The 23192-nt window shown below is 35.3% G+C and overlaps 1 protein-coding gene across 8 annotated transcripts in view; it reads right to left on the bottom strand.

Annotated features, from left to right (window-relative positions):
* CYLD (CYLD lysine 63 deubiquitinase) overlaps positions 1 to 23192 on the bottom strand; it is a 65586-nt gene that overhangs the window by 31830 nt on the left and 10564 nt on the right. For 7 of the 8 annotated variants that reach the window (XM_088027371.1, XM_028091780.2, XM_028091802.2 and 4 more), the window contains exons 3-5: positions 21814 to 22465; positions 20303 to 20605; positions 17921 to 18026 (exon numbers count right to left, since the gene is read on the bottom strand). In XM_088027371.1, the coding sequence (XP_087883497.1) occupies positions 17921 to 18026; positions 20303 to 20605; positions 21814 to 22317 (913 nt within the window). In that variant the 5' untranslated portion in view covers positions 22318 to 22465. The remainder of the gene's footprint in view (positions 1 to 17920; positions 18027 to 20302; positions 20606 to 21813; positions 22466 to 23192) is intronic. The other variant, XM_088027373.1, reaches the window with a different exon arrangement.

The following is a 23192-nucleotide window of genomic DNA, read 5'->3' as shown; positions in this document are numbered from 1 at the left end:
AGCTTCCGTCTCAGGTATCAACAGAGGACAAGGGAGGAACAGACTTCTGCCTCCACCCGGCCAGAGCAGTGCCAGAGAAAGCTGGCTAAAAGCTGGCTCTAGATCTAGTAGGATCTAGAGTCTCAAAACATAATACCCAACTGTCCACGTTTCAAATAAAAATCACTCATTATACTGAGAACCAGTAAGACCCCAAGAATTTTTTTTTTTAAGATTTTATTTATTTGACAGAGAGACAGAGAGAGCCAGAGAGCATGAGCAGGGGGAATGGCAGAGGGAGAAGGAGAAGCAGGCCGCCCGCTGAGCAGGGAGCCCGATGTGGGGCTCGATCCCCGGACCCCGGGATCATGACCTGAGCCGAAGGCAGACACTTAACTGACTGAGCCACCCAGGTGCCCTTCAAGAAGAATTTTAAAAGATAGTCAATAAATGCCAACACTGAGATGAAAGAAAGGTTAGAATTATCTGACAAAGATTTTAAACAGCCATGATGAAAATGCTTCAATAAGCAATTAGAAACACACTTGGAAAAAAATGACAGAACAGAAACCTCATCAAAGAAATAGAAAGTCTCAGCAAAGAAACGGAAGATATAAAGAAGAGTGAAATGGAAATCTTAGAACTGAAAAAAACAACCACCCAAATACAAAGCTTGGTGGATGGGCTCAATAGCGAAATGAAGGAAACGCAGGAAATCATGAGTGAACTTGAATATAGAACAATACAAATTAGCCAGTATGAACGACACAGAGAAAATAGACTTAAAAAAAGAAAAAAGAAAAAGAGAGACTTCGGGACCTGTGGGACTTCACAAAAGATCTAACATTCATTTCATCAGAATCCTAAAAGGAGAGGAGAAAGAGGCAGGCCTCAGAAAGTACTCAAAGAAAAGGAAGGCTGAAACTGACCACATGTGGCAAGAGATACAAACTTACCAATCCAAGAAGCTGAGCAAACACCAAACAGGATAAACCCAAAGAAATTCTAGGCCAAGACACATCGTAATTAAACTTGAGAAAGCTAAAGGCAAAGAGAAACTCCTGAAAGCAGCCAGAGAAAAACAAAACGTATAGGAGGGGGAAAAAAAGGCAATTCAAATGAGAGCAGATTCTCATCAGGAACCAGGGAGGCCCAAAGGAAGTAGCACAGTATTTTTCAGGTGCTGAGGGAAAAGAATTCTTGACCCAGAATCTTATAATCAGTGAAAATATCCTTCAGGAATGAAGGGGAAAGCAAGACATTCTCAGATGAGGGGCAACTAAAATAATTTGTCACCAGCAGATCTAGATGAAGTTCTCAAAAGAAAAAAATGATCAAAAAATAGGCCCATACAAATATACCCAACTGATTTTTGACAAAGGTACAAAAGCAATTCAATGGAAGAAAGAGGTCTTTTTCAACAAATGGTGGTGGGACAATTAGACATTAAAAAGAAAAAAAAAAGAAAAATACCTGTACATAAAAAATTAACTCAAAATAAACCATGGGGTTAAATGTAAAATGAAAAACTATAAAACTTAAAAAAAAAATAAAAGGAAAAAGGAGAATGTGAAGAAATCAGAATTCTCATATATTGCTGGTGGGAATGTAAAATGTGCAGCCACTTTGGAAAACATCCTGGCAGTTCTACTAACGATTAAATATACAGCTACCATATGACCTAGCAATTCTATTCCTAGGCATGAACCCAAGAGAACTGAAAAGTATGTCCACACAAAAACTTATAACATGTACGTCCATAGCAACATTTTTCATAAATAATCAAAAATTAGAAATACAAATGGCCGTCAACTGATGAATGGGTAAATAAGATAGAGTTCATCCTTGAACACCAGGGGGGTTTGGGGCATTGACTGCCATGCAGCTGAAAATCTGCATTTAACTTTTGACTCCCCCAAAACGTAACTACTAATAGCCTACTGTTGACCGGAAGCCTTACTCCCAATAACATAGTCAATGTTAACGATGCAACACATATTTTGTATGTTATATGTATCACAGGCTGTATTGTTACAATGAAGTAAATTAGAAAAAGGAAAATATTGTTAAGAAAATAAGGAAGAGAAAAAATACATTTATACTACTGTTCTTTAAAAAAAAAAAAAAATCCATGGACCCACACAGTTCAAACCCATGTTGTTCAGGAGTCAACTATGCACTATACCTATATAATGGAATATTGTGTACCCATAAGAAGAACTCAAGTACTGATTCATTCTACAGCATGGCTGAACCTTGAAAAGATGATGCTTAAGTGAAAGGAGCCAAACAAAAAAGGCCATATTTTTTATTCTGTTTATATGATATGTTCATATAGCAGCATATAGTTCATATGTCCATAGGCAAATCAAAGTGACAAAGAACAGATCAGTGTTTGCCAGGCACTGAGTATGAGTTTCCATTTGGGGTGATTAAAAAGTTCTGGAACTAGACACTGGTGATGGCTGCACAATATTGTGACCGTTCTTAACATCACGGAATTGTACATTTTAAAGGGGTAAATATTCTGCTGTGTGAATTATATTTTGATTTTTAAAAAACTTAGGAGAAAATCAGAGGCAAATCCCACAAGTTAAGTCCAAAAGACTGTCCTCATTGTGACACCAGTCACAAGTCCCAGGCTGTGGTACTACTGACTGTCCAGCTAGAAATCAGTGTTCCCAGGACCCCCTCCTTGGGTTCCATAATTTGCTAGAATGGTTCAAAGAACTAAGGGCAACACTTACATTTACTATTTTATTATAAAGGATATAATAAATTATACAGATTAACAACCAGATAAAGAGAGACTTAGGGCGAGGTATGAAGAAGGGGCACAGAGCTTCTGTGTCCTCTCCAGGAGCAAAACCCTCCCAGCATCTCCATGTTCAGCAACCTGAAAGCTCTCCAAACCTTGTACTTTTGGATTTTTATGGAGACTTCAATAGGTAGGCAGGATCAATTACTGACTCCATTTCCAGCTCCTCTCCCTGCTCCCCCCTGCAGAGGATAAGGACTGGAGCTGAAAGTTCAAGCTTCTAATCATGGCTTGGTCTTTCTAGTGACCAGCCCCATCCAGGAGCCCACCAAAAGTCATCTCACTAGAACAGAAGGCACTCCTATCACCCAGGAAATTCCAAGGGATTTAGGAGCTCTGTGTCAGGAATCAAGGTCAAAGACTAAATATAAGCAAGAACTGAGGATATATATAAAATATATTTTATAGTTATAATGTATTAACATACATTAAATAATACAAACTATATATTAATGTATAGTAAATAATATACTTAAAAAACATATATATAAAATTACATACTACCACAGAATGAAATAGTTCTCAGTAATAAAAAAGACACATGAATGTGTCAAAACGAATTATACTGAGTGAAATAGATCAGACAAAAAGAGTACATCCTGAGTTACTGCACATATATAAAATTCCAAAAAATGTGGACAAATGTATACTGATACAAAGATGATTGATCAGTGGTTGCCTGGATTTTGGGGGGGACGGGGCAGGCAAAAGTGGAAGGAAATAATCACAAAGGGCATCCTCACGGGTGACAGGTATGCTATCTTGATTGTGGTGAATTTAAGAAACAAAACAAATGAGCAAAGAGAGGGGGAAAAAAAGGGGGGGGGGAGAGAGAACCAAACCAAGAAACAGACTCTTAACTGTAGATGTAGAGGGGAGGGGGTGGGAGGGATGGATGATACAGGTGAGGGGGATTAAGGAGTGCACCTGTGATGAGCACCAGGTGATGTATGGAAGTGCTGATTCACTAAATTGTACACCTGAAACTAATACTACACTGTATGTTAACTGGAATTTAAATAAAAACTTAAAAAAAAAGAAGGATACAGAAGGAAAGTAGGTAGTTGGGGGTCAATGTTGGGAGGGAAAGATCTCACATAGCCTTTTAAAATTCTGTGCAAATGTGCATGCACTGAATAATCTAAAAAGCCAAATTAGCATTACATTCCCAACCTCCAACACTAAAAAAAGAAGACACAGGCTGGACTAGAAAAAGCAGAAATGTATAATTTAGGGGTAGCACTAAATGATCCGCTCCAGCACAACAGCTTTAAGAACGTGAACACGTCAAATTAGCTATGTTAGAATTTTTAACATTTGAAGCAGAAATGAAGAGAGAAAAAATTTTGAAACAGATTAAGACTTTTGCAACTTGGAGTCAAAGGTACTCCTCAGAAGCCCACTGTAACAAGGAACTGACGGAGATGAGTTCTCCCCTAATCTCACCAGCCGCTGAACTGCTTCAAAACAGTTTTAAAGTGCTGGGAATATTAATTTTGTCCTACAAATGAAGGTAATTGGCCAAGAAAAACGAACTAAGGAACTAAAAGAGACACTATGACTCTCTTTTTCTCTCCAAAAAAGGGTGTTAATGATGACATGAAATACAGACAAAGACCCATTCAAAGCAACTAATTTTCATTTAGACAACTTTACTTTTTAAGTCTATTTGTGAGCTTTATTTTGTTGGCAAAAAGTATAACTTGTATTATTACATTATAAAAGCTGGAATCATTCAAGGTTTATGAAATCAAGCTTTAAAAGAAGCAGCAGCATTATTTTCCTTTCTTGTCACTGCTCTGAGAGCCAATAATAATGACAATGAGAGCCACTGATCTAGAAGATCAAAGTGTACCTGACAGGTGATTCCCAAGAGATTCATGTAACTAATTCTTATTATTTTAATCCTACATCATTATTTAAATAAAACAGAATTGTAAATGTTTTTGAAGATAAATAGTATTAAAGAATTCCTTTGTCAGGTCATATATAATTCCATCACAGGAAAAACAGAAATGGTAGCTTTTCCTTTCATTTTCTTTTTGTGCTAGTGTAGAACCCAACATCATTTACATTTCAAACCAAACTGAGACATGGAAAAAATATACAGAAATACAGCTCTAGAGTTTGGGAGGGGGGGAGGCATTTCAAATCTTTATTCTACTGCAGACTAAGAAAAACACAGTCAATTATACAGAAGCCAACTTCATATTTCAGGTATCTTTTCCTTTCTTAAATTATAACACTAAACTAGTGTTCTCCCTAGTCTCTCAATTTACTCAATGTAATGAATTATATTCACTTGTAAAATGCAAAACTCAAAGAAGGTAGGTAAAAAGGATGGTTACACTAATGAGGTTTTGAATTTTCAAAAGCACCCTTTGGAAACTTTTTGTGTAGTTTCAAGAGTTTATTTCAATTCCAGTTAGTTAACATACAGGGTAATATTGGTTTCAGGTATAAACTGAGTGATTTGCCACTTACATACAGCAGGCAGTGCTCATCACAAGTACCCTCCTTAATGCCCACCCCACCCATCTAGCCCATCCCCCACCCACCTCCCCTCCAGCAACCCTCCCTCTGCTCTTTACAGTTAAGAGTCTGTTTTATGAAACCCACAAACATCTCTGATTTGGTAAGACAAGTTAAATTACATTTATCCATGTGATTTTGGAGAAACAACATTAGCACAGAATTGGTTACCCCTGTAAGAATACTTTAAAAATGAAAGAAATTTCATTTTACAAGGGATTCTCCTTTGCCATCCAGCAAGTTAACATTATAAAAGTAGCATAATTCACAGAATTTGCTTAGGACAGGATTTCTCAACCTCAGCAATACTGCCATTTTGGACCAGAACATGTTCTGTTGTGGGGGCTACTCTCCTGCATTGTAGGATGTTTACTTAGCTGCATCTCCGTCTCTATCCACTAGATTCAAAGTAGTACTCCCACCCCACATGTGATGATCAAAAATGTCTCCAGACACCTGGGGTCAAAATCACCCAAGGTTGAGAACTGCTTGGCTTAGAAATGAAATGACCTTCTTATAAACATTTTGTACTAAAGCTTAAAAACAATTTAAAAAAAAAAACTTAAAAATTCAATAGTTATAGTGTGAAACAATACTGTATTTCAAACAATCAGAAACTTAAATGGGTGATGGTATTATTAAAGAGAGCACTTGTTGTGATGAGCACTGGGTACTGTATGGAGGTGATGAATCACTCAATTCTAGACCTGAAACTAATAGTACACTGTAGTTAACTAACTGGAATTGAAAATAAAAACTTGAAAATAAGGGGAAAAACTATAAAATAAAATCCATCATACCTACCCAGAGAAATCCCCTTTTTTCTTGAATAAATGCTTTCCACATTCCAAAATATATATTTAAAAATAAAGCTATAATGATGAAGTAAGCTCATACCAGAACTCCTCTCCTGAAATAATAGATTTAAACTTTGACAAATTACATAAAAACAACTACCTGCGGGCACTGGAGAGTGAAGAAGAAAAAGAAAAAAAAAGAAAACCCAACAGGCAGATTATGAAGGAGACCCAAAATTTTTAAAAAGGGCACAATACAAGGATATAATCCAAATTGCTCAACATACTTAAAAAAAAAAAAAAAAGAAAGAAAATTGTGACCCATTCTCAAAAGAAAAAACCACAATGGATACCAATCCATAGACTATTTTGATGTTGGAATTGGCAGAGAAGAAGAATTTTAAAGGAACTATTATAACTACGCTTAATGAGGAAAAAGAAAATATGCTCACAGTGAAGAAGATAGCAATATCTCACCAGAGAAATAAAAACTATTTAAAGAAACAAACGAGAAAGAATATGATGGATGTCTTAAAAATACTTCTAAAAACTTAAAAGGCAATATCTGAAAAAATAGTTCATTGGATGAATGAATTTTAGCCCTAAAAACACAATGTGGACAAGAGAAGGGGAAGTCAGTAAAATTCAAGATAGAACAGTAGAAATTATGTGAAGAACAGATACATAAAAGTATGAAAAAATTAACAGAGCCTCAAGGACTGCAGGCACAATACCAAAAATTCTAACATGTATCCATCTGAAGCCACAGAAAGAGGGAAGGCTGACAGGGACAAAGAAAGTGCTTGAAAAAATGATGGTCAGAATATTTCCTACTTTGTTAAAAGGTATATATTTACAAATCCAAGAACTTTACTAAACTCCAAACAGGATAAATATGAAGAAAACTATGCAAGGGACATCCTGGTTAAACCGTTGTAAGCCAAATATAAGGAGAAATCATCAAAGCTCCAAGAGAAAAACAACATATTGCATTACATACAGAGGGATAATGATTTAAATGACAGCTGATGTTCACCAGAAACTATGGAGGTTAGAAAATGCTGGAAAACAGGACGAAAAGAAAAAATATCAAACCAAAATTCTATCTACACTCAAAATATCCTTCAAATACGAAGGCAAAATAGATACATTTTCAGATACAAGAAAATTAAGAGAAATTCATTTCTAGAAGAACCGTACCTCAGTACACAACAAAAGAAGTTCTTCAGGATGAAGGAAAATGTTAACAGGTGGATATGCGGATCTTTCAATTTCTTTAAAATATATATGATTTCAGCAAAAAATACATTTTCTTGTGAGTTTTTAACGTACATAGATGTAACATACATGACAATAGCATAAAGGATGGCAAAGAGGTAAAGACTTACATGGTGGCAAGGCATCTACATTTACATAAAGTTGTACAATACTAACCCTAACTACACTAAAATATTAAGAATATATATTGTAATCCTTGGAGAAAGCACTAAAAGTTAGTTAAAAAGCCAATAGATTAACATAGAATTCTTAAAATTTTTCAAATAATCTGCAAAATGGTAGAAAAAGAGTATAAGAGGAAAGAAAAACAGGGACAAATAAAAAATAGATAATAAAATTATAGTTCTAAACTCAGTAATACCAATAATTACACTAAATGTTAATAGATTACACAACAATGAAAAGACAAAGATCATCAGAATAGATGTTTTAAATTAAAAACTCTAAAAAAAAAAAAAGCATGGGAAATGAATGGGAAAATGAAATGAGAAAAGGAAGAGAAAACATCTCAATCCAACAACACAGTGGGGGTAAAGCAGAAAATTAGGACAAATAGAAAACAGACAGTAGAAATAAATCCAATTATCAGTAATGATAAATACTAATAGATTAAATCTTCAAAGTACAAAAATTGCCAAACTGGATTAAGAAAAAAAGATATCCCACTACATGCTGTTATAAGGGACATATCTTAAACATAAGTGATTGAAAAGAGAAATACGTGGAAAATACTAACCAAAGAAAATCTATCCACAGCATACAAAATAGAATTTAAGGCAAAAAGAATTACTAGCAATGAAGACAGTGCCTCTCTTTTCTTTTCCCTCTCATTCTCTCTGTATAAAAACAGACTATATAACAATAAATAGTTCAAATTACCTGGAAGCTATAACAATTCCAAACTCCAGGTACTTAAAAATTCTAAACTTATATGCAGCAAATAACTATTTCGAAATAAACACTTATAAAATTAAGAAATTAACAAATCCATCATTGTTAGGAAGTTTTAACATAGCTTGTTCAGTAACTGATAGATCTAGCAATTAAAAACTCAGTAATGATACATAAAATTTAAATAGCATAATAAATTAGCTTGATCTAAGGGACATATAAAATATGCATGCAATGCATGCAGGCTACAATTGGAGCAAACACATTCTTTTCAAGTCCACACAGAACATCTCTGTAAACTGATCATGTACTAGGCCATAAAGTAGCCCCAACAAATGTCAAAGGATTGGTATCATATTCTTTTACCATAAAGAAACTGAATTAAAAAAAATAATAATGACCAAAAAAGTCAACTAAAAATTTAAAATCCTATTTTAAAATAGCTCATGGGTTACATAAAAAAGAAATCATAAAGTAAATTACAAAATGCTTCAAATTTAATAACAAGGTAACTACATAAATTTTGTGGAATGTAGGTAGATGAGTACATAAAATCTATAGCCTTAGACGCTTTATACTAGAAAAACTAAAAATTAATAAACTGTTTAAAGTAGTAAGAAAAACAATAAATCCAAAAAAATCCAAAGAAAAAAATAATAAAAAAACAGAAACTACTAAAATAGAAAACAAACGTCTAGAAAGGATTAAGAAAGCCAAAAGATAAGGTTTGTTTTTTTTTTAATAAAAGAAAGAAACCTCTAGAGACACAAACAATCGTTTGAATGAAAACAAGGACACAACTGCAGATACCGCTGAGATTTAACAGAAAATAAGATATCTTAAGAATGTTGTGCCAAAAACTTTAAAAAAAACAAAGATTAAATGGAAAAACTCATTAAAAAAATAACACTTCCACAAAAGACTCTGAATAGCCAAAGCAACCCTAAGAAAGAAGAGCAAAGGCATAAGCATTACACTTCCTGATTGCAAACTACAAACATAAAAGCAACACATAGACCAACGGAACAAAAATGAGAGCCCAGAAATAAACCCATGTATATACGGTCAATTAGTATTTGCCAAGGAGCCAAGAATACTCAGTGCAGTAAAGGGTAGTCTCTTCAATAAGTGGTAACGGGGGAACTGGAAAACCACATACGGAAGAATAAAACTGCATCCCTATCTTACACCCCTCACAAAAGTGAACTTGAAATAAATTAAAGACTTAAGTGTAAGACCTGAAACTGTAAAACTCCTAGAAGAAAACATAGGGAAAAGCTCCTTGACATTGATTTTGGCAGTAATTTCCCAGACAGGACAAAAGAAGCACAAGCTACAAAAGCAAAAATAAATAAATGAGACTACACCAAACTAAAAAGCTTCTGCAGAGCAAAAAGGAAACAACTGATAAAAAATAAAAAGGCAACCTACAGAATGGGAGAAAATATTTGCAAATAATATAACTACTAAGGGGTTAATATCCAAAATATGTAAGATTTTGTACAACTCAACAGCAAAAAAACTAACATCACGATTTAAAAATGGGCAGAGGAACTGAACTGAACAGTTTTCAAAAAAATACATACAAATGGCCAAGAGGTGATATGAAAAGGTGTTCAACATCAATAATTATCAGGGAAATGCAAATTAGGAACCTAAGGAAACTGTGGAACACCATTAAGCATATCAATATGCACATCATAGGAATCCCAAAAAGGAGAGAGACAGAAACAGAGAATATCTGAAGAAATACTGACTGAAAACCCCAAATTTGATGAGAGCAATGAATATAAATACCCAAGACGCTCAACAAACACCAAGTAAGATGAATTAAAGAGACTCCCACAGCAACACATTAGAATCAAACTTTCAAAAAACAGAGTCTTAAAAGCAGCAAGAGAGAATCAATTTGGCATAAAACAGATCCTCAATAAAGACATATACAGATTTCTCATCAAAAACTTTGGAGGCCAATAGACAGTGAGCTAATGTATTCAAAGGGCTAAAAGAAAAATACCGTGAACCAAGAATCCTATATCTGGCAAAAACGTCCTTCAGAAGTGAGGGAGAAATTAAGATATTCCCAGATAACCAAAAACTGAGGGAGTTCGTTTCCACTAGACCTGTCCTCTAAGAAATACTCAAGGGAGTCACGCTGGGTGAAATCAAAGGACATTAGACGGTAATCTCAAGGCATATGAAGAAACAGAGATCTCAATAAAGGTAAATACACTGGCAATTATAAAAGCCAGTATTATTGTAACACCAGTTTGTAACACTACTTTTTGTTTTTTTACAGGCTTTAAGAGAGTCATCATTTTTAAAAAAACAAAACAATTAGCCTGAAAAGTAGTATTATTGTAACTTTGGTTGGTAATTCTACATTTTGTTTTCTACATAATTTAAGAAAACAATGCATTTATTTTTTTTTTTTTGTAAAGATTTTATTTATTTGACAGAGAGAGACACAGCGAGAGAGGGAACACAAGCAGGGGGAGTGGGAGAGGGAGAGGGAGAAGCAGGCTTCCCGTGGATCAGGGAGCCCGATGCAGGGCCCAATCCCAGGACCCTGGGATCATGACCTGAGCCGAAGGCAGACGCCCAACGACTGAGCCAGAGCCACTGATGCTTTACGGTGTACAAGGTATAAAGATGTAATTTTGTAACATCAATAACCAAAAGGGGTGGGGTAGAGCTGTAAAGGAAAAGAGTCTATTTTTATGTTGTTGAAGTTAAGCTGGTACAAATTGAAACTTGAGTGTTAAAAATTTATGATGTTAAATGTAATCTTGTGGTGAACACAAAGAAAATAGCTATAATATATAGAAAAAGAAATGAAAAAGAAACATTTCACTACAAAAATCAACTAAACACAAAAGACAATAGTAATGCAGGAAATAAGGGTGAAAAAAGACTAGAAGGCATATAGAAAACAAATAGCAAAATGATGCAAATAAGTTCCTCCTTATCAGTAATTACTTTAAATATAAATTGATTAAACTCTCCAATCAAAAGACAGAAATCTGAATGGATAAAAACACATGATCCAACTATATGTTGTCTGTAACAGACTCACTTTAGATCCAAAGACACAGAGATTAAAAGTGAAAGGCAGATATAAATATCCAAAGCAAAGAGTAAGCAAAAGAAAGCAGTGATGGCTATACTGGTATCAGACAAAACAGACTTTAAGTCAAAAAAGATTACAAGAGACAAAGAACATTTACATGTTAATGAAAGGTTCAATGCAGCAAGAAGATACAAGAGTTATAAACATTTACATACCTAATAAGAAATCAGCAAAATCTATGAAGTAAAAACTGAGAGAACTGAAGGGGAAAATAGTTCTACAATAATAGTTGGAGACTTCGGGCACCTGGGTGGCTCAGTTGGTTAAACGACTGCCTTCGGCTCAGGTCATGATCCTGGAGTCCCGGGATCGAGTCCCACATCGGGCTCCCTGCTCAGCAGGGAGTCTGCTTCTCCCTCTGACGCTCTTCCCTCTCGTGCTCTCTATCTCTCATTCTCTCTCTCTCAAATAAATAAATAAAATCTTTAAAAAAAAAATAATAGTTGGGAGACTTCAATCCCCCACTCTCAATAATGGATAGAACCAGACAGAAAAAAGCAAATGGAGGACTTAACCAACACAACAAACCAACGAGATGTAACAGACATACACAAAACACTCGACCCAACACCAGTATACACATTCTTCTCAAGTTCACCTGGAACATTTTTCAGGATACACCATATGTTAGGCCACAAATTCTCCATAGATTTAAAAAGACAGATAGCATATGGAGTATCTTCTCAAGAGGATGAAATTATCAACAACAGAAGTAAAACTGGAAAACCCAGAAATTTGTGGGAATTAAACAACATACTTTTAAACAACCCATGAATCAAAGAAATCACAAGGAAATTAGAAAATTCTTAGAAATAAATGAAAACAAAAACACAACATCCTAGAACTTAGGGGATGCAGTGAAAGCAGTTATATTAAGAGGGAAACTTATAGCTATAAATGCTTACATTGAAAAACAAGAGAGATCGCAAATCAACAACCTAACTTTACAACTAGCTTTACAAAGCTAGTTTACAAGAACTTTACAAAATAGCAGAAGAAAATAAAGATTAGATCAGAGATTAACAAAATACAAAATAAACAACAGAGAAAAATCAATGAGCTCAAAAGTTGGATTTTTTAAGTTATCAACAAAATTGAGAAAACTTTAGCTAGATGGAAAAAGAGAACACTCAAATTACTAAAATCAGAAATGAAAGTAGTAACATTACTACTGATCCCACCAAAATAAAAAAGATTATAAGAGAGTACAATGAACAAAAAGGAAACCCAAAGAATGGGAGAAAATACTTAAAAATTACATATCTGGTAATGGATTAATATACAGAATATATAGAGAATGCCTAAAACAACAGCAAAAAAATAAAAAAGTTAAAAAATGGGCAAAGGACTTGAACAGACATTATCAGCAAAGAAGATATACAAATGGCCAATAAATACAGAAAAGATGCTCAACATAACTAATCATTAGGAAAATGCAAATCAAAATTACAATGAGATATTACCCTCACACCCATTAAAATGGCCATTATCAGGAAAACAAAATAAATGTTGGCAAAGATGGGGAGAAACTGAAAAACTTGTGCATTGTTGGTGGGAATGCAAAATGGTTCAGGCACTGTGGTAAACCTTGTGGTAGTTCCTCAAAAAATTAAAAATCTATTTACCATATAATCTAGCAATTCCACTTCTGGGTATATCCCCAAAAGAATTGAAGACAGGATCTCAAAGAGATATTTTTACACCCATGTTCAGAACAGCACTATTCTCAACAGCTAAAACATGAAAGAAACTCAAGTGTCCAACAAGAGATAAACAGATAAATGTGCCATATACATATACAATGGACTATTATGTAGCGTGAAAATGAAGGAAATTCTGACTCATGTAACAACAGGGATGAACCTTGAGGACATTACACTAAGTGAAAAAAGCCAGTCATAAAAAGGCAAATATTGTATGAGTCCACTTATATGAGATACTCAGAATAGTCAAAATCATAGAGACAGAAAGTAGATTAAGAAGCTGGCAGAGGCTGAGCAGTTACTGTTGAATGGGTGTAGAGTTTCAGTTTTACAAGATGAAAACTGTTGCAGAGATGAACGGTAGCAAGATGAATGTGCTTAATGCCACTGAACTGTACACTTAAAAATGGTTAAGATGGTAAATGTTATGTGTACTTTACCACTATTAAAAAAATTTTAAATTTAAATACAAGCTATTTTTACAATTTGTTTTTAAGATTTTTTAAACACGTGCAGATTAGCAAACTGGACCAAGCAATGTATGAATATGATGAAGTTAGATTTACATCAGAAATGTAAGGCTGATTTAATATTAGGAAATTAGGGGCGCCTGGGTGGCTCAGTTGGTTAAGTGACTGCCTTCGGCTCAGGTCATGATCCTGGAGTTCCAGGATCAAGTCCCGCATCGGGCTCCCTGCTCAGCAGGGAGTCTGCTTCTCCCGCTGACCCTCCTTCCTCTCATGTGCTCTCTCTCTCTCATTCTCTCTTTCAAATAAATAAAATCTTTAAAAATAATAATAATATTAGGAAATTAGATTAAAAGAAAAGAAATACAAGATTATGTCAACAGACAAAAAAGTTCGATAAACTTCAACATCCATTCATGATAAAACTCTTAGAAAACAGGGAACAGTAGGTAACCTCTCAAACCTGATAAATGATGGCTGCAACAATAAAATCCTAGGGCAAAGATCACACTTAATAGTTCAAACACTGAAAGCACTCCCTTTGAGAGCAGGAACAAGACCAAGATGGCTGATATGACCACTTCTATTCAGTATGTACTAAAAGGTTCTTAGAGCTGGGACAGCAAGATCATGTTGTAAAAATAAAAGACACAAGGATTGAAAGGAGGAGTTAGACTATTAGTATTTGCAGATGATAATGACTGGTTATTAAAAAAGTAATGTATGGGTAAACTGAGAATTTAATGAGATTTTAATAAGACTGTTTGCAACAAAACTCAGCAGACACAAGCCAACTGAGATAACACGCTCGCTAGGATGGGTAGGACCAAAAACTCAGATAACAATAAATGTTGACAAGGGTGTGACGAAGTCAGAACTCTTAACACGGTGCTGGTAAGAATGTAAAGTCGTGCAGCTGCTTTGGAAAAGAGTCTGACAGTTCCACAAATGATTAAACACAGAGTTACCAAATGACCCAGCAATTCCACTCCCAGATATATGCCCAGAAAAACAAAAGCAAACATCCACACAAAACTTGTACATGAATGTTGGAGCAGAGCTGTATATAGCGAAAGATGGAGGGAATTCAAGTGTCCATCAACAAATGGATACACAAAATGTGCTACATCCATATGATGGGATATGATGCAGGCATAAAAAGGAATAAAGTATTGACACGTGCTACAACACAGATGAACCTTGAAAACATTAGGCTAAGTGAAGGAAACCAGTCACAAAAGGCCACATGCTATATGATTCTATTTCTATGGAATGTCCAGAATAGATAAACATACAGAGACAGAAAGTGGATTAGTGGTCGGTTAGGACTAAGGAGAAGGAAGGGACAGTGGAGGGAGAGCTAAAAGGTACGGGGTTTCTTTGTGAGGTGACAGAAATGTTCTACAACTGATTATAGTGATGACCCCATGTATCTGTAAATATACTAAAATACACTGAACGGTACAACTGAAATGAAGGAATTATATGGTATATGAATTAGATTTCAATACAACTGTTTTTTTTTAAGTTGATTGTATTTCTGTATGTCACAAAAACTTATTGGAAAATAGGTTTTACTTTATAACGTATCAGAATGCATGCAAGAAATGGAGAAACTTATACAGTTTTACTAAAAAGAGATTAAATAAATGAAAGGTAATGCAATGTTCATGTATTAGAAATTTCAATATGATAAAAATGTCAGTTCTCCTCAAGTGACTCTACAGGTTAACTACAGTTCCAATCAAAATCCCAATGGAACTCTCCTATAATATTTGAGAAGCCGACTGTTAAATTGACAATGAAGAGGCATGGGCCAACAACAGCCAAGACACTCACTACGAAAAAAGAACAAGAGGAGAAATGTAGTCTTACAGCTAGAAGGCTTCTTGTCAAGCTAGGATAATGAAGGCCTAAAGGTCTTAGTGTAGGAAAAGAGTAGAGCCCAGAAAGAGATCCATGTATATAGTATGTTGAAACTGGATTTATACGCAGCAAGCATGGTAGATCAGATTGGGTATGTGTACTTCACATGCTACACAAAATTAAATCCAGGTGGATTACAGACTTAAATGTATCTATTAACCTTTTAGAAGACAATGTGGAATAGCAGGAAAATTCAGAAGAGCAATGAGGCAAGACTAGTGCTCATACAAAAACATATTATAAAGAATCATTAAAAACAATGTGGTACTGAATGAAGCATGAGCAGACAGAATAAAAAGTCCAGAAATACATCATAGTATATGTGGGAATTGAGTCTGGTCAAAGTGGCATCTCAAAGGAGTAGGAAGAGATGAAATTTTTTTAAATTTTATTTATCTGAGAGAGAGAGAAGAAGAGAGAAAGCATGTGTGGAGAGGGAGAAGCAGACTCCCCACCAAGCAGGGAGCCCAATGCAGGGCTCGATCCCAGGACTCTGGGATCATGACCTGAGCCGAAGGCAGACGCTTAAGCGACTGAGCCACCCAGGCGCCCCCAAAATGAACTTTTTAATCAAAAATGTTGGGACAACTGGGTAACTTATCTCGGGGCGGGGGGACTAAACTGGCCCATATATACCACATGTACAATAAAATGTCCATTTTATTAATCTAGGTGATAGGTATAGGAATGTTCGGTCTGAAATCAAGAAAAGCCAAGTATGTCAGACTTTTACAAAGCAAAATCGAAATAAAGCTATTATTTGAATCCCACACCCCCAATTAAATTAATGTACTCTTGCTGTAAAACTAAAAGCTAAAGCAGAAAGCATTTCCCAACTCAGCGAAACAAGCATTTATTACTTGCCAAGCCAACAGGGAACAGGAAGGGCAAACAGCACAGGCTAGTAGGAATCCCAAGGATAATCTAGCATTAGCCCCTTCATTTTTACAAAAAAGATCCTGAGGACCTGAAATGACCTATGGGGAACTCAAAAGTGTTCTGTGTCAAATTTAGGAAGAAGGGAAAAACACTGGAAGCAGAAAAATCATTTTGTTCGGTTATGATCCCTGCTATAGGAAAATTCAGCTTTTATAGAATTAGAGAAAAAATACATCTCCATGGAAACAATATTCCCAAGTATCCATCTGAGGCTGAGAAGCATGCTTTTCTATGCAAGTCTTCACATCCAAAGTGTACACACAGGATGTGGGGTGAGGAGGTACTAAAAAGAGCAGAGCTTTATAATCAGACAGGTCTGGATTTGAATTCTGGCTCTACCACTAACTGAATCCTAGCCAATCTTAGTCCTGGCTAAGCCCCAGTTTTTTATCAGCAAAATGGGAATAATTAAGACCTTATAAATTTGTCAGGAATGTAAAGAAGTACAAGTCATCTAATTCATGGATTCATACATTGGTGGCTACTGAATGTAGGCTTTCTGACATTTATTCATAGTTGCATAATGCTCAATAAAAAGCACCACCTCTGAATGCCTGTCAGTTCATGATTAACATACTATCAGCTGACTGGCCTGTAAATGGAATTCTACTAAAGGCAGGGGGAAGATGCTGTTGATTTCTCCATCAAGGAATTTATTAATTAGTTGACAGCGGCTGTTAGATGCCACATGTTTGAGGTAAAATAAAAGTTGCTTGATGGTTTGGGTTTTGGTTTTTGTTTTTTGTTTTTTGTTTTAAGATTTACTTACTTATTTGAGAGTGAGAGAGAGAGAGAGCGCATGAGCAGGAGGGGCACAGGAGGAGAGAGAGAGAATCTCCAGCAGACTCATGCTGAGAGCAGAGCCCAACACAACCCTGAGATCATGGCGTGAGCCAAAACCAAGAGTCAGACACAACCAATGGCACCACCCAGGCGCTCCTTAATGTTTTTTTTTAAGGTGTAAAGATGAGGGATCTATTTCTGACTATACAGCCATGAAGCCTGATCAATTACACCGTCTCAAAACTGGGAGAAATCTCATAGGGCATCCAGCAGGAATCCTCTCCACAGCAGATCAGATCACATTACATGACCAACTCCTGCTTAAAGCCTTCTAGTTTAAAACCAGCTTCTCACTCATATTATCTGATCCTTCAAATGATCAGAAAGGGCTTTTTCCTCCCACTTAGAATAACCAGGTGATGAAAAGTTAATGATAATGTATAAATGCCAAGCCACACTCACCTACTTTTGGAAATAAAAATCTGTAAGTGTTGTCTTCACTTGGGGGTAAGAAAGGATATTCTATTTAATAGCAATTCCATAATATAAAAAGTCAAGTTCCAAAAGTGCATCTTGAAGTTTATATTTACATCCTCAAAACAAAATACAGCTTAGAAACTCTGCCTTATATTAATATATATAAAATATATAATATACAAAACACAAAGAAAACATACCTGGGATGATATCATTGATGTGCAAGAGAATTGTACTTTCAACACTTGCAAAACTACAAAGCTGCACTCCATCAAATCTGCCATCCCAATTCCCAATAGGATTATCCTAGAAATTAAGTAATAGAATAAAGTTGTAAACCCTTCTCAATAAAACACAGTATGAAAATCTCTATTTTCCAGAAAAGGGTCTTCCAAAAGATTTTACACTAGCCAATTTTAACAATTTTTCCTAAAAGAGAAAAGAATGTATCAGAAATAACTGCCACAGTAATAAAGTTTTTGGTTTGTTTTTGTTTATTCGGTTTTTGTTTTGGTTTTGGTAAAAATGAGATCCAAGAGTAATCAAGTTATAGTAAGCTCATAGATGAGCAAGAAATTGAAAGTATTGGTCATACTTTACTGGACAATAGATGCTAGTCTACACGATAACACCCATTTGCATAGGAAGACTTATTAATAATACATTGTTTCACCCAGAAATCTGCCCCCAATTAAGCCTAGCTTGTTCTAATCACTCCTACACTCCCTGAGCACTTAAGTATTCCATTTGAACCCCTGTATGCCATTCTATACATAGAAAATCTATTTTTTATTGTCCTTTTGACATTGTAGGGATATGCAAGAATTCCCTCTGAAATAGATTTTTACATTCAATTCTTTTATATTCCAATGTAACACCAAGTAGTACAGTGCTGTTCACCGAGCTAGATTAAGAGATGAGCCAGTCAGACAACTGCCCTGAGCACCAATGTGTACAACATGCTGTCATCGGAAACAGATGGAGATGAAGAATACTGCATTTGCCAGAACTTTCCTTTCAAAGAGTACACTAGAGGGGTTTGGAATGTACGTGTGCACAGGCCAAGTGAAGGATAGACAGAGGCGGGGGAGAAGCTGGTGGGGCAAAGCTCTAGGCAGCCTGCCCCGAGTAAACAAGATGATCCTCCGGACAGCCATCTAAGAAGTGGGGGAAGGCCTACAGGGCTTTTACCAAGTATGAGGCCCAGATGCCTGAAGCAAGAGAAACTAACCCCAATGACCAATGGCCTTCCTTCTCCAACCCTCCCTCCACCCAGCTCACAATCTCTCCTCTAAGTAAATACTAAAGGTGTGCTTTATCATTAGCTATCCTGAGGAACCCACACAGGATAGTGTGGTCCTAAGTCTCTAACTTTTCACGTGGCAAATGTTCAGTAAATGTTTGTCTAAACAACATAGTAATGTTTGTCAAACTAAAGGGTATCAAATAGAATTTCCTAGAATTTCCAAGCACAAAATAAACTGATGCTAGAACATTCATACCCTCCCAAAAAGTATGCCTGAGTAGATAAAAATAATCACTAAACCCATCATGAGACAAGAGTCTATTAGTCATGATCTCTCCTAACTCATTCTAGTGTTTAATAATTCTGTATGAGTTACTTCTTTCTACCTAACAAACTCTTGTCCATAGTTCCAATCTGTAATAAAAATGTTCTCAGGCTCTTTCTTCTCCCTCTCTTAATGCCCACAGGTAACATTCAACTTGTCATATTATAATGTTTCCGTTATGAACAAATATGATTGCAAGGTAACATTAAAAATGACACAAAACAATGAACAAAAGGACAAATACTGTAGGATTCCACTTACGTGAGGTACCTAGAAAAGGTAAATTCACAGAGACAGAAAGTGGAATACTGGCTACCAGCAGAATACTAGCTGAGAGGAGTCATGGGAGTTAACATTTAATGTGGACATTGTTCCAGCCTGGGATGATGAAAAGCTCTGGAGATAGGGATGATGGTTGCACAACAATGTGAATGAAATTAAATGCCATCCAACTATAAGCTTAAAAATGGTTAAAATGGTAAATTTTGTTACATATATTTAACCACAATGAAAAGAAAGAAGGAGATACTCTAATCATCTTTTCCTCTAAAGCAATGTGCTCTTCCTCTATGCACGTATTTTCCATAAATGATGTTTACACTACTCATTAAAATCAGACCAGCCAATAAGACTTTGCAAAATACCATAAAAAGAGAATCACAGATTGGGGGGGGAAAACCACCTTTGCAAGATAAAGAAAAATAAGACCTCAGATAACACATTTGGGTGGGGTTTGTTTTTTTTTTTCTGTTTACTGGTCAACTATCATAGAGCAAATTTAAGGACTGAAACATTATTCCAGTTTATTCAAATTGTAAAAAAGACTAAGTGCAACTCTATATCTAGACTCCTGTCCCATATCCATGTTCCTTTACCAAAGATAAATTAGAAGATGTTTTTAAGTTACTCCAAATTAGTCCATTTTAAATATTCAAAGTGCTTAATTTGTACCTAAAATTGGTCATAAAATAGATATACCCATAAAGATAATATACTCCAAAAGTTTCTTACCATGTCCACACCAACAAAATATCCTAAGCTTTCTTTTCCTGGCAAGACATCACAGAATATAACTGTGCCAGACTCTATAGTTTCTCCAAGCTTCAAAGAAACTCTGGAGTTTATTTCCAGAGGGGGAAGTTCCATCTGCATTGTGTCCCCTGGACCTGCAAAATCACTTTCCAATCCATTGTCATCATCTTCTAGGATTTCTAGTTTGTCCAACGCAACAAATACTCCACAGTCTTCATCACACTGAAAAAGCTGTTTCCCTTGATATATCCCGTCAGTGAAACCTTGGCCACGACCTTCTTCCTAGTTTTCAAATAAGAGGGAAAAAAAATGATTGATAGATAAAGAGATGGAGAAAGATGATCCAGAAGAAAAAAGATCCACTCTGGGGATTTCTGGGAAATCACTGGGAAAATTCTAAATGACACATACAAAAAATATAATTATTAGCAGCTGCTATTGAATTTCGAGTGTCTAAAAAAGAACAAAGAAGAAGCTGTGTGTGATGCTGAAATACAGTTAATTAATTAATTAAATTTAAAATCATAATTCCACTGTGAGAGAGCCTGGCCAGATCCTACACTGTGATTTGAACAATAATTTTGCCATAAAAAGAAAAATTCACTTTAAAATAACGATAACATTAGCTCCATTTACTGAGTACTTACTATGGGCCAGCCACCCCACTAACTCTTGAATCAGCCTATCACAAAAACACTTCAAGGTATGTACTGGTTTCACTATTTTACAGATGAGGAAGCAGATTTAGGGAAGTGGCTTGGTTAAGTAACCTGGCAACTCAGCTAGTAAAAAGCATAACTGGGATTCAAATCTCCAGTTGTTCTACAATCGCTGCTTTAAAAACTTTAATCACTAAATAAGGCATGAAATCCTATATGCAAAAATGTAAAAATGTAACTGCCATTTAAGTTCTTGAGAATTAATATTAATTTTGGAAATGTATCACAGAGTCCTTGGTTCCCTCTTTCGTAGAAAAAAATTCCAAGACAATTTTCACATATATTATGAGGGACGAGCAAAAGCACGTTTAAATCGCTGCACCTTACTTTTCTAAAATCTTAGAGCCACATTTCATTACTTAATAGCACACACTAAGAAAAACTGAGAAACCTACAGATGCTAATGTCACAAGTAAATTAACAATTTGTGAGGTGAGTAATTCAGTTATAACTGGTAAAGCGCCCCATTTTTAACACAGACAATGTTAAAATTTCTAAGATTTGAAAGTCTTGAATAATTACAGGATCTATGTGTATTTCCTACCATAGTAGGTTGTTTTTTAAAAAAGTTTTCAATGTATCATCTTTGCATCATCTCAATTTATCATTAGAAAGTAAATCCTAAGAATTATGAACATTAAAAATTACAGAAGATTTCTGGAAAAACTTTTTTGTTATATATAAAGGGGAAAAAAAATACAGGTGGGCATACAAATATACACAGAAACAAACACACACACACAGCCCACTAAAACAGTTCATCAAACTTACCAGTAATTCTACTCCAAAGAATAATCCCGACACTGTCCTCTCTGCTAATAAGGGTCCTCTGAAGCGCACAACTCCAGGAAATTTTTCTTCCCCAGATCTCAGCTGTACTTTCACATGGCAGCCCACATCTATCTGGAGGCCTTTACTCAGTCTGTTTCTGTTCTTAAACAGGCTGAACCTCTCTTCACAATTGGTAATTGCCAAAAGCAACTCTGTGAACTTTTCATGTATTTCTACAACATCCTCTCTATCAACAAAGAGAACTGCGTGTGGTTGCTCTAAAATTTTTAATCCAATCTGATTTTTCTTGCCTTTTGCAGAAGGAATCCTCGAGTGCCCCACAGAACGATCTTGGATATACTGTCCTATACTCCCCTTTGGTACTTTAAGGAGCTTTTGTGTTTGTTTGTCTGTAACACTGCATTCTTGAAGAAGCAAATAAAAAATCCGCTCTTCCCAGTAGGGTGAAGTAACTTTTTCTTGGCTCCATAAGCCTGAACTCATTGTGACATTAACTCCAAAACATTAACTCAAAAAAAAGGGAACTACTAAGTTTGTAGTAAAACCACAAAAGATAAATTCACTGGCAGTCCAAAAGCACGTTTTTAGCAATTTGGTGTCCATGCTGTAAAAAGACAGCAAAGCAAAATGCCTGGAGGACAAGCAAAAAGAAACTTTACACTTTATTCTACATGAGCTAAAATTAAGATTAAAGACTTCTTAAGATCTCATTCGATTAATAAAAACACACACATAAATGAAACTTCCAAAAGTACCTAGAAAGGTTAAAAAATATACATTACTTGTATCTACTGTAATTTTGCATCTTTAATTAAGAAGATCCAATTGTAAAGTATCTTCAAAGACAATACAATAATGTTTGTTTCCAAGGCAATGAAATTTACAAAATTAAATTCGAGTAACAGATAACATTATATACATATTTAAATATATATATTTTTTTAACTTTAAAAAGTAGCATTTTTAACAGATCCTGCCTAACTTAAATGAATAAGTTGCTGTATTTTGGCAAAACACACATAAATCAAAAAGGCTGTTATTTCTGTACACACCATTTAAGTAAAAGTTACCCACCATATAATTATTATGATAAACATCCTTTATCAAAAAAAAATGATGAATCATATTCTGAAACTTTAACCACGATTCGTTTATCTGTGTTCCATGTTTCGATAATGGATCATTTATTTGCCCTCTGATCCAGTTTCATCTCCTTCATCACGTACATTTTGTCCTTAGGCAAATGTTAATCATACTAATCAGAGCCATCATCTAATTTCTCAAAATCTCAGATAGTATAAATCTGATTATAGTAAACATCTCTTTAAAAATCAATTTTGTAGCCACTAAAACTTGGA

Source organism: Eumetopias jubatus, unplaced genomic scaffold, assembly GCF_037043125.1.
Source record: "Eumetopias jubatus isolate StellerSeaLion01/CBP00866 unplaced genomic scaffold, mEumJub1_p1.0 scaffold_10, whole genome shotgun sequence".
Lineage (NCBI taxonomy): Eukaryota > Metazoa > Chordata > Mammalia > Carnivora > Otariidae > Eumetopias > Eumetopias jubatus.
This window is presented reverse-complemented; position numbering and strand designations above follow the sequence as displayed.